Source organism: Mus caroli, unplaced genomic scaffold (assembly GCF_978045245.1).
Source record: "Mus caroli unplaced genomic scaffold, Mus_caroli_1 scaffold_11, whole genome shotgun sequence".
Classification (NCBI taxonomy): Eukaryota; Metazoa; Chordata; class Mammalia; order Rodentia; family Muridae; genus Mus; species Mus caroli.
The window spans coordinates 110,257,199-110,270,034 of record NW_028227266.1 but is presented as its reverse complement, the minus strand read 5'-3'; the positions used below and the strand labels follow the sequence as shown (position 1 = coordinate 110,270,034).

At 45.3% G+C, this 12,836-nt stretch overlaps 1 protein-coding gene across 4 annotated transcripts in view; it reads left to right on the top strand.

The window, feature by feature from the left end:
* The window catches only part of Stac (SH3 and cysteine rich domain), a 124,944-nt gene extending 116,681 nt beyond the window's left edge, over positions 1-8,263 (top strand). For all 4 annotated transcript variants that reach the window (XM_021172830.2, XM_085828092.1, XM_085828091.1 and 1 more), the window contains 2 exons: positions 83-220; positions 6,971-8,263. In XM_021172830.2, coding sequence (XP_021028489.1) covers positions 83-220; positions 6,971-7,069 — 237 coding nt within the window. In that variant the 3' untranslated portion in view covers positions 7,070-8,263. The remainder of the gene's footprint in view (positions 1-82; positions 221-6,970) is intronic.
* The last annotated feature ends 4,573 nt before the right edge of the window (positions 8,264-12,836 follow it).

Sequence of the window (12,836 nt, the reverse complement as noted above, 5' to 3'; positions counted from 1 at the left end):
TAAAAAGAAATAAGAATCCTTTGGTGATGACAGTTACAATAAATGTTGCATTTGCCACTGAACGCCTCCTCTTCCATTTCAGGGAAAGATTCAGGACAGGGTTGGTTTCTTTCCAGCCAACTTTGTTCAGAGAGTAGAAGAGCATGAGAAGATTTATAGGTGTGTCCGAACCTTCATTGGCTGCAAGGACCAGGGGCAGATAACACTGAAAGAGAACCAGGTAAGTAAAGGTCACACATACACACACACACACACACACACACACACACACACCACAAGCAGGGACAAAAGAAGTGTGCCTCTTGGGAAACGATGATTATATGCCCAGGGTACAAGGGTAGTTAAAATCCAGCATGCAAAACTGAAGTGCCAGGAACCTTCTGCTTTTATTATTATAATAGAACACCATAACTAAAAGTAAGTTGGTGGGGAGCGTGTTTATTTTAGCTTAGAGTTTCAGACCATGGAAGTCCAGAATGGCTGGGAAGGCTCAGGCATGGCAACAGGCAATGAAAACCTCACAACAGGAAGAGGAAGCTGTCCAATCACATTTCATTCCAACAAGAGAGAACAGGAAGTGGGAATAAACGATAAAACCTCAAAGCCCGCCCCTAGTGACTCACTCTCTCCAGCAAGGCTCCACCTCCTAAAGGTTCTGGATCCTCTCCAAACAGTGCCACCTGCTGGGGACCAACCTTCCTCATTCAAACCACTACACTCACTCACCCAATGGTATCTGTCAGAGCACTTGCATCTGAGGACCACTAGTCACTGAAGTTAGCAGCTACTCCAGTGTTTACTCTGGGCTGGTCCCCACCAATATGTCATCATCTAAAGAGAAACATGGCATTGTGTGGTGCTGTGTTCCAGGGTTTGGTGTGTTGGCTCCAATCTCATGAAGCCCACTCAGATTTCCTTCTCAAGACCCACGTCTCTATGGGTCTCCTAAAGGACATACATCTCCACATAATAACATAAGACAGAGACAAAACACAGAGGAAAAATCAACTCAGGCAGAGACTCTGGACATTTCCCTGTACCTAATCCACACATTCCTGATACCTTCTGCTCTGTCAATTTTCCTGAGCCCTCTGCCTCTATAATGTGCTTAGCCACTTCCTTCTGGACTCCTTACCCAGCTCCTGCAATATAGATAGAAACAAACATGGCAGCACAGCTCAGTTCTTCCCTGCTCCTCTCTGAATGTCTCCCTCCAGCACAGAGAGGGTGTCCTTCTGTCCTACTTATTTCTTCTCACTGTGCATGCACCGTCTTCAGTGCTGGGCAAAACATGCTCGTATCTCCAAGACTGATCTGGATGTGTTAGAGGAGGATGCTGGGAGCCAGAAGTTAGAATTTTCCTTTCTTTCACAATGAAGTCTCACAGATGATTGCCAATATCCAGTTTGGGAAGTCAGAAGTTTGCCTCTTTCTGCATTCTTGGTAACAATATAGTAACTCCAGCATTTCTCAAGGCAATGGATATATCTAGTTGAGTATGTAATATGAGAAGCCTCAGTCTTCAAGAAATTAAATAATGAAATATGAATTCATAATGGAATACTTGTCTGTCCAACACAGTTGCTCCAAATGTACCTTAGATGGCATTATTTATTATTTTATTGTATGTGTGTGGAGATTGTGCCAGTGTAGATGTCTGGGAACTACATGCATGCCTGATGCTGTAGAGGCCAGGTGGGACGCTGAATCCTCTGTGATCTAGAGTTGGTAGTCAACATGTGGGTGCTGAGAATTGAACCTGAGTCCTCTGGAAGAGCAGCCAGTGCTGTTGTCATCTCTCCAGCCATCCTCTCCCATTTTGGGTGGATTACATTCAAAGACAGTTCTGAAGTCACACACACACACACAATCAGTCATTACTTTATAATTATAACTGATTTATTGCTCTAAAATAATGTTTTACTCAATTTGATCAACAATTTTCTTTTCTATATGTGGCTCCAAATGACTTTTTCAACTTGACAGATGTCTCCTCACTCTGGACATCTAGTTCACCCCTTGTAATTCCAGCACCCAGGAAACACAGGCATGAAAATTTCAAGTTCAAAGTCTGTATGTAGTGAGTTCAAAGCCAAGCTGAACTACATAGCAACCAAGAACTGTCTCAAAATAGCAAAGGCTTAGGATAGAACTCAGTGATAAAACACAAGGCTCAGAGCTTGCTTTCTAGTGTTTAAAAGAAAGAAGCCCCACACAAAAATAATGATTCATTTTTTTCCTTGTAGCTAGTCAATAGAATGTCAAAAAGAAAAAGAAAAAAAGAAAAGAAAGGAAAAGAAACATCTAAAGAAAAGTACAATGTGAAGAAATGGCTTTTACAAAAAAAAATTGTCTATTACTTTTAAAATCAAGCAAATAAAAATGATTGAAGGTAACATACCAATAAATCAGAACATAGTTTTCCATATATTTTAACAGCAGCAGCAGACGAAGCTGGTGAAATTGGTTTTCTATAAACGCTAGTATGCATCAGTACCCGAATTTTCATAGTTGCTTCAGACTTGTGTATAAACAGCCACAGAAATTACTGAGCCCAGTGCATGCTATAATTCCATGTTCTGCATGAGGTTCTATGTGGCTTGCTCCAGGGGCCCATGTAAGCGCCGGGCAAGAGTACAAGCATGAGCCTCTGCACCCAAGACAGCACCTCTTCCTGAACTCATTCTGTCTCTTCCAACCATTGGATGGTATGTCACCATACTTTAGCCACATCTCTAGCATGCACACCCGACACAGCCAACACACACCTCCCCCACCTTGACCGGGTGTGGTGATACAGACTCAAATGAGGGAAGAGAGGGAATAACAATGATATCATGTTTGGTTTTCAAGCAACAGGAAAACCTCTGAGCTGCACTGAGGTGGCACTCTGTGCTTGGGAGGTAAAGGCAGGATGATAGGGAGTTCTAAGTCAGCCTCGGCTACATGGGATCAAACAACAGCCTTAATTTAAGAATGTTATTGTAGGAGATTGGCATCTTTAACCCCAGCATTCAGGAAGCAAAGACAGGCTCTGTGGGTTCAAGACCAGACTGATCTACATAGTGAGTTTGAGGCCAGTCAAGGCTACATACTTAGCGAGACCCCCTAATTCCTCCCAAAAAAGAAAATGTTATTATTAAAAACAAGATTCAAATTTGACCTCTACTTTAATTTCCTACATTATTAGTTTATGTGACAACTTTCAAAACCTCTTAAGAAAACATAACAGAGCCTGGCGTGGGGGCACACACCTTTAATCCCAGCACTCGGGAGGCAGAGGCAGGTGGATTTCTGAGTTCGAGGCCAGCCTAGTCTACAAAGTGAGTTCCAGGACAGCCAGGGCTATACAGAGAAACCCTGTCTCGAAAAACCAAAAAAAAAAAAAAAAAAAAGAAAGGAAAAGAAGTAGAAAGGTCACTGATGCCAAGGTCATATAGAAATAGATCTGTGTCATGTGTGGCTTGGATAGTCACCTCTAAATGTCATCAGAAGAGTCATTATACTAGTACCTCCCTGGTGCTGACCTGAGGGTTCAGCAGGACCACTTGTGTGGAGACAGCATGGTGCCTGAACAGCATGGGTGTTTAACAAAAGTCATCTCCCACCCTCATATCTCAGAGCAGGTCTCATTGAGGACTTCATCTGCAGTGCCAAATACCAGTGTAAGGCATCCCATGGGCACGAGATAATATTGAGGGTGATATGTATAACTCTGAAAATATAAAGAGACAAGTGGCCATTAACAGAGAGGTCAGAGAAAATTGATTCTGAAAATGAATGCCGTGGGTTTTTTTTATTACATCACATTTCTGTCTCTAAGGCTAATTTTTCATAATTATTATATTGTTTATCCACAGAGCTCTTGTTTCCAGATGGAATTGGGTTATCTATTATGAACACATAGGAGTCTGACTTGACAGGATGAATTTTCTTCATTTTTTTAAACTTGAAAAGAATCCTACTTAATCAGTTTTAAATTCCTTTAAAACATTCTTATAATGTCATCCACGGGTCTGTCATAGCTGTAGAAAGGTTTTTGTGGATTCCTTGTGTTCTTGCAGAAAAAGGATTATTTTTAGACTATAAAACAGATATTTATTATAGTGATATTTAGAAAATAGTATCTTAAAGATGGAAGAGAATAGCAACCACAGCAATTCAACCATCAAGTTATTAGCATTAAAAAACTTTGACATATTTCATGCCAAGTTTTCCTTTGAATTCAGAGTTTAATATCATATTTTATTTAGTCTATCTATTTCTGTTTAGTTTCCTCAAAATACAATTTTTAACCACTCCACATACAGCAGAGTGGCAAACAGTGAGGAAGTAGAATCCTCAGCTCCTCAGCCATCAGGAGCAACAACTTCAATGTGCGATGCGCTGGGCCTTGAACTGAATTCACTCCTGGAGAAATAGGAAAGAAAGAAGAGTCTTCTGGCCTCCTTAACCTTGACCTTGAAACTCTTTAAACAAACAAGCAAACAAAAATCTGTCACGTTCCCCTGCCATCAGCCCCAAGAACCACAATGCCATGGATCGTGGTCACTTGATGGCACTGAGTTAGGAAACTAATTGGACACAACCTCCAAGGTTCTCTTCTAGTGCACAATGAGGGTCTGCTGTGTGGTGGTTTGACCCCATGGGCAGGGATGGAAATCCCTTCACCTTTCTCGTCTAAGTTCTTCAGAATGTTGGCTGCCTCTCACTACAGCTCACCTAACAGATTCCTTTCTGACAATGGAAGCTGTGTTCTTCAGAGTGTTCCTCTTTGTAGAACAAGAGAAATTCTCCCCAAGGTCCCTTGGCAGATACTCTGCCTTGTTTCCTGGGCCTGACATGATTACTACAGACTGAGTCCACCCTGAAACCCTGAGTAAGGTAGTTTAAGTCCAGCCCAGCACAACTGGGTTTGAAACCCAAGGGAGAGTCGCAGATGCATGGCCTGAAATGATGGTGATAAGGGCTGGAGAGATGGTTCCGTGGCTAGGAGCACATTCTGTTCTTGCAGAAGACTTGAGTTCCATTCCAGCACCCACATCAGGCAGCGTACATAACATTCCATTCCTATAACTCCACATCTGGGGGATCTGATGCCTCTGGCATCCATGGGCACCTGTCACTTGTGTGCACAGAGACACACGAATACATCCAGTTGAAAGAAACTAATATGGGGTGGGAGAGATGCCTCCCTGGTTAAGAGCACTTGCTCTTACAGAGGACCTGGGTTTGATTCCTAATACCCACATGCCCATTTCTGATGGTCTTGAACTCCAGTTCCAGGGGATCTGACGCCCTCTTCTGACCTCTATGGGCCTCAGAAACACAATAGGTGCAACACAGGCAGAAAATACACATAAAATAAAAGTAAATCGTAATAAAAATAAAATAATAAATCTTGTTTAAAGATGAGAAGGAGGATTACTCCAACAAAGGGGTAAGGAATAAAGAGTTGACTTTAACTCCAAAGTAGGAACCTCCAGAAGGGTCTGTGCTCTGGAAAAGAGAGTTGCGAAGAAATTAAGTCCTAAAATAGCCTCACCCCGTTTTAAAGAAGGGTCAAGCTGAAAGTCAAGTCATAGCTGGGCTGGATTGCTGGCTGCAGGCATCATTTTATTTAGGGTCAAGGTGTCCCTCCTCAGAATGCTGTGCACTGTCTCCACCACAAAGGCTGGCACTGTGTGCTCAGGCTAGGTCTGCCCAACAGTAACTGTGCTGGCCCGGTCAGGAAGAAATTGTATACCGGTCCTTGAGAAGACTCCAGCTAGAAAGGGAAAGGGGTAGGGGGAGAACAGAAAGGAAGAAAAGAAAGAGGAAGTAGGAGGGGATTGAAAAGAATTAAGGAAGCACGGTTGCCAGTCAAGCTGATAACTTCAGTTGTCATTTATATATTTTTTTAACTAGGTATTTTCTTCATTTACATTTCCAATGCTATCCCAAAAGTCCCCCATACCCTCCCCCCCCACTCCCCTACCCACCCATTCCCACTTCTTGGCCCTGGCATTCCCCTGTACTGAGGCATATAAAGTTTGCAAGACCAATGGGCCTCTCTTCCCAATGATGGCCGACTAGGCCATCTTCTGCTACATATGCAGCTAGAGACACGAGCTCCAGGGGGGTACTGGTTAGTTCATATTGTTGTTCCTCACAGTCAGCTATTGGATGGATCACAGGGCCCCCAATGGAGGAGCTAGAGAAAGTACCCAAAGAGCTAAAGGAATCTTCAACCCTATAGGTGGAACAACAATATGAACTATTCAGTTGTCATCCTTTAGCTTCCGCCATCCCTTCATCCATGGGCATAGAGAGCATTGCGCCTGACTCTTGTGATTCACTTACACCCCTAGGAACCTCTTATCAGGCCTCATCCCCTCTGTGTCCTTCGCTGGCCTGTGAACAGTGAGTGGCAAGGGCACCAGACCAGATTTTCACCACCTCCTTTGAAGTCTCATACAGGCGCCTGCTCTGGAATATGAGAGATGCTTATGTTTATTTGCCTGGAGCTAATAACGAAACTGTCTCTTGGCTTTCTGGTGTTGTCCTCCGCATGCTATACTGGAAACTGGCATGCCCCGTGCCACTCCTGCGACATAATTTTGTCATTCTGCCCTTACACTGAGTCTTCAGGGAGTCACAGTATTTAGTGCCATTTTCTTAATCCTCGCTCATAAAGCTGGAACCCAGAAAATATTCTGCATCTGGGACTGTTTCCAAACCCAGGTTTGCATGTAATGTTTTATTGAGCGTTTCCTCACATTGCCGCTGCCGCCGCCCCTCCCCCCGCCCCCGCCCCCGCCCCCGCCCCCGCCCCGCGCCAATGCCCCCTCTCCCCACTTCCTACTCCCTGAGCTGTTTCCCCTTTCCCAGCTGAGTGGCACTGTGTTCTCAGGCAGCAGCAACTTCTGCTGCAGGTCCATACTTGCTCCTGCTGAACTGAATCGTTTCCTTTCTCCCCCCTGCCCCTCAGATCTGCGTGACCTCTGAGGAAGAACGGGACGGCTTCATCAGAGTCCTCAGTGGGAAGAAGAGAGGCCTCGTCCCACTGGATGTACTGGTAGACGTGTGACTGTAGCAGTCCCTCTCCGAGCAGGAGGCCAGCGCTGCTGATCTCTCTGTGTCCACCCAGAGGAGCAGCTGCACGGATGGGTGCCCAGAAAACAGGGATACTTGAAGAGCTGAGACTGTGCTAGCAATCTGGAAGCAGGCCCACTGCACAGCACATCAGGGCGTCCTGAGAGCAGCATCGCAGCGCTGAAGGCAGCCAGGGGCAGTAAGTGGGCTGTAGCTAAGGCTGCCCCAGGACTCAGCTCCCTTCCTGCCCACTTGGGCAAGGCTGGAGTCTGCTCCAGGTCATGGTGTGGTCCTAGTGAGAAGTTTGGAGCTGCCAAGTAGCCAAGTTTCTCTGATTCTGGATTACTGTTCCTAGGGCTGGCCAATCAGCCTCAGCATGATTCCTGCAGAGAATCAAGAAGGCCAACCTTCCGGCTCCCAACACCCCAGGGTTCACTCCAGCTCCTGCTCAGTTTGTGTCTCAGTTTGGCTGGCAGGATTGTTCTTTCTTTCTCTTCAGTAGCACATCCTAGGCAGGGCCGAACCAGCATGGTACCAAGTGCAAAGATCCGACTTACCTACAGATGGCGAACGAGGGCGTCCTTGCTATTTCAGTGGCTCCGAAGTGGCAGGGCAAGGTCCAAGGCACAGAATCCAGCAGCAGCAAGGAGAATCGGGAGTAGGGACAAGGAAGGAGCTCTTATGTATTGGGATCGGACAGCCCTTTCAGTTGGGGTGGGTTTTTTTTCCCAAAGCAGGTGAGGCTGGGAATGGGAAGTAGGGAAGAGTCTCCATTTTCATTCCATACCCTCTTTATCAGGAGCACCACTTCTTCCTGTGGAGGATGATCCAGGGACAGGGGAGCACCACTGAGAAAAACATCTTAGAATCAATGTAGCCAACTTAGAATCCATTCTTCTCTAGGGCAACATTTTCAGCTCCAGCAGGTGTGAAGTGGAAAGGACCCGGTCATGCCTCATCTCTGTGCAAACAGAGGAAGCTGGGGCTTAGCTCACACCACCTGGGGATATTGCTCTCTACCTGTACCGATGTTTACAAGAACATACCACACTGCGATGCCTTCCTCCCAAGCCCTGTCCCAGCATTCAGACCTGCTTCCTAGCAGTCACTGACATGTTTAAATGTGACTTTGGGATTATCGTTGCTTTGATTTATTTTGCCACTGAGCAATAAAATCATTAGAACCATCGAGGTTGGACTCGGCTCTACTTCGTTTTCTTTTATGATTTGTTTTGTTTATTCGAAAAAGGATCTCTTAGCCTAGGCTAGCCTCAAACTCGCTGCAGAGCTAAGGAAGACCTTGAACTTGGATTCTCCTGCCCCCACTTGCACAGGGTTGACATGACAGAAATGCACTCATCACACCCCTTGCATGCAGTGGTTTTATGCATGCTAGGCAGGAACTCTACCGACTGAACTACCTCCCCAGACCCCCAAGAGCCAGTATTTTGTTTTGTTTCCATTTGGAAGACTTACATGGCTACATCCGGTATATGTCAGCCTCATTCCCTAAACCAAAGAAACATTTTTCTCTTTAATATTTTTGTTACTGCTCAGAATGCGGTCAGGAGCTGAACAGTGGCAGCAACTGGTCTCACAGTCCAGATGCCTTACTCCCATTCTGTAGCCAGCATCCAGTTTTATCCTCATGCAACAAGCACTTGTAAAACCAGGGTCCCAGGCGCAAGACCTTTGGGAGCACAGGTGGATCCCATGACTGCCTTTTGTAAAACTAAACACCCAGGGCAGACATTTCTGCCTCCAATCAGTTTTCCATTTAATTAAGACGACCCCGGGACTGGATGGAATGTAAAACACATGCATCCTGTTCTTTTCTGGTTGGCCTCGTGTCCACCGCAGGCTTTTGGTACAAGGGTACCTCATTTGTGTTTTTAAAACCAGTCTGCCTTCTCTAGTAGAGTAGAAGGGTGACAATATGGTGTCCAGCCTCCCCAGTGGTCTCTCCATTGGTCTTTGCCTCCTGATAGTCTTGTCTTCGTGGAGCCTTTCCCCACACTGAATCAGAGTTGGTCTTATGTGGTTTATGCGGTCAGTGAAATATAACAAAAAAGACAGTGACTGACACATAAGGCCGGCTCACAAAACTCCCAGCTTCTCTGCCTTGACCTATCAGAGAATGCACTGTTAGGATCTTGGGACTGCAGGTGAGGAGGGCTTATGCCTGAGGCCACTAGACAGGACAGGCCTCTGGGCAGCAGCCATACACTTAAGCATCTGGAGCCCCAACTTCAGTGGTTGCCAGGGCAATAAGGAGCTATCCCTGCTGACCACGACTTGGGTCACAAATCTATGATCGATCTAAGTATATAAGGTATTTTTAAGTGTAGTGTCTTAACGTGCTATTCAGCAGCAGGTGAGCAGGACAGGAGACTTCTGCAGCTGCAACCCGAGAAGACAGGTATCCAGTTTGTACACTGAGACACACAAGCTTTGCTGTCTTGAGCTATCAGTGGGCTGCTAAGCCCCCATGCAGGTGTAAAGTATTCTCCAGAGATCTAGAGCCTTTTAAACAAAAGAGGAAAAGCAAGATGTTCTACACATGTTCTGCATAGATTGTCATGGATGACTCTCATATATATGTACATACATACATACATACATACATACATACATACATAGAGAGGGTAAGAGAAGGAAGAGAATTTTGGAAGCCATGGCTATTCCCAGCTTCTGTTGCTTGGCAAGAACAAGGAGGGCATGGCCTACCAGTCTTTTCTGGTAGTGGTGGTGGTGGTGGTTGGTTGGTTTTTTGAGACAGGGTTTCTCTGTGTAGCCCTGGCTGTCCTGGAACTCACTCTGTCAGGCTGGCCTCGAACTCAGAAATCTGCCTGCCTCTGCCTCCCAAGTGTTGGGATTAAAGGCATGTGCCACCATTGCCTGGTCTGGCCCTACCAGTCTTCACAGGTTCCTAGGAAGGCCCTGGCCTACTAGTATTGACTTGAGAGTTCAAGACCTGAGAAGCAGCTGGACTGAAGAGGAAGTGAGAACCTTCAGAGACCATCCTGTACAAGGAAGGGGAAGAGAGAACAAAGTATCACTGTGAAGGAGATACGATAAGCTTGGGACATGCTTCATAGTGTGGAGATACACTGTGAATCCTTACTATCTGTATCCTGTCCTGCAGAGGAAGGCATAGATAGAGCTAACGCTACACCAGGGCAACTGTGCCCTGCACTTCACTCTAGAACATGGGTCTGTGATGGCAAATTTAAGGTGAAGAACTGACTGGACATTCTGTAGGGATCGAGAAGGTGGAGAACAGAATTTCTCTCCCCCCCCCCCACCACTGCTAGCCAGACTTTGTTTTCACCCTTAATGTAGACAATGGGGCTGTGATGTCTGGTCCGCAAGATGACAAAGTTGATTCACATATCATTTTCCATTCCAACTATTTAACAAGCACACACATACAGAGAGAGAGAGACAGAGACAGACAGAGAACCCATTCTCTGATAATGAAGAACTCAACATCTGGATTCTATACTTAAAACAATAGATTGGATAAAACCTGGTAGGAGGAGCTTAGTGGAGTTAGTCTTCTGTACTATTAAAGCACAAAGCTTAAAATCAGTGAAAAAAAAATCATACACATAGCAAAAATCAAAACTCTTGAGGCACAAAAGCCGGTCTGGATGCTGTTCTCTAAGCAGAAGAGAGCTAGAGAGCAAACAGACCCACTGAAAGTAGAGCCTGGCCCAGGCAGAAGCAGCCGTGTGTTCCGGCACAAGCTTGCACATACTTAGTGTTGCCTTTAGACTCAGGATTTCTTGGGGCCTTGAATTTGTTTGGTAACTCTCAGACTACCTGGAGGTCCCTAACACCTGACTCTTCCTACAGGTCACTGAGGTAGGCGACACTAGAGTGGAAGAAAGCAGACAACTGTCTGCTCTGGACTGAGTGAAGACCTATGTGTTCCTGAGTAGAAGGCTCTGATAGCTTGAATGGGTGCTGAGCGCCTGGGAGTAGGTTGGTGCTTGTGTCAGAACACAAGGAAACTCAGTCATGCTCAGAAAGGATCCAGCTAAGTGAGCAGGTGGACTCCAAGGCTCACCACAAACAAAATCTCCTAAAAATAACTCGGACCGAAAATCCAAACTAATAAATGACATCGTACACCTTTCCCTGAGACTTTTCTTAGTCATCACCCTGCTGTGTGTTTTGTACACCTGGTGGGTTTGATCCTGGGAATGTGGTTTCTTCTTTGCTTCCCCCAAGGAGTTTTAAATAGCCTGCAGTCTTCCTGTAGGTAATGAAAACCTAACTGTGTCTTAAAGTGTCCATGAGACCATAGCCATTTATTTTAATAGATCTCTTTAAAATGAAGATGTGTACATAGCTTTTAATACGGTGTTATTAAGTTTAAATAGCCAGTGAGTCTCTCTGATGTCTTTGTGGAGGTCAGAACATCCAGAGCCTGGATGTGTGCAACAGCTACCTCCAAGAGAAAGGTGAGCCGACTTTAGAATTGTTCCAGTGGTGCCTGGCATGGTGACACATGCCTGTAATCCCCCATGAGGGTGGCCGACTCAGAAGGCTCAACAGGGCAACATAGATGAGTTCCAGGCCAGCTTGGGCTACAATGAGAGATCCTGTTGAGGGGGCAGGAGGCAGGAGGGGGAAGAAGGGGAGGAGGAGATGATAGGAGGGAGAGGGGGGTTAGAAGGAATGACAAATTCTTCTATGGACATCACTCACATTCTGGAGTCCACTGATTTCATCTTTTTCAGTGAGTGGACACATTTTTATCTTCTCCTACCAATCTACAGAAATTAACATTTTTCAATCATTTTTCTCAAAGTAAAATTGTCATCTAAGGTTCTTGGTCATTTCCTGGCTCCAGCTTTGACTATGTTAAATAGCTGCTCCTATTTTCACTTCTTTCTGAATGCTGTGATTTAAATTCTGATTTTTCTCTTTGATTTAAAAAGATGTGTGTGTGTGTGTGTGTGTGTGTGTGTGTGTGCACGCGTGTGCGTGCGCGCCACTGTATATAGTTGCTTGAAAGCAGTTCCTGGATGGCTTCTGCTTTGATTAATTTGTTTTTGTGTTCTTATATCTGATCAATGTTTATAAGTGTTCAGTGGATCTTGGGGAGATGGGTCTAGTTGCAATGTGTTGATTTGGCTACATACCTACTAAATAAATCCTTTAAAAATTCAGATTGCCTGTATTTTATTTTTTGCCTATGTGTCTGTCAAAGACTAAGAACAAAGATTAGGTAACAATGGGCATTAATAAAAAAATCCCTTATGGGGAGCACCAGTCCATAGCAAAGAGCAGCCTGGAGGAGGGAGCAGCATCAGCCCCTCCTATGCTCTTACAACCAATTGCTTTGGTCCTGTCCTAAGTAAACATTCTCTACAGGGAAGAGTTCAGATGCTGGCTATTGGAACCATGATCCCTGATGAAGCAGTGCTGGAGATGAGGCTTAATTGGCATCTGGTTTGGTTTAGTTTGGGGTGCTGGATATTGAATCCAAGGTCTGAGCATAATGGGCTCCACCATTGAGCTATGCATCTAGCCTGAAGCGGGGCTTCATAGGAAGTGTCTGGGTCCTGAGACCTCCACTTTCATGGAATTGTAGTTACTGTAGATAGTGTCCATCCTCTCGTGTGCTCAGTGCTGTCATGCCTCAGCATGAAACAGTCCAGCACAAAGGCCCTGACACATGGCTTGATACTGAGCCTCTGAGAGGAAATGCACTAAATATATTCTTGTCACAGTAACCCCATCTGTGACAG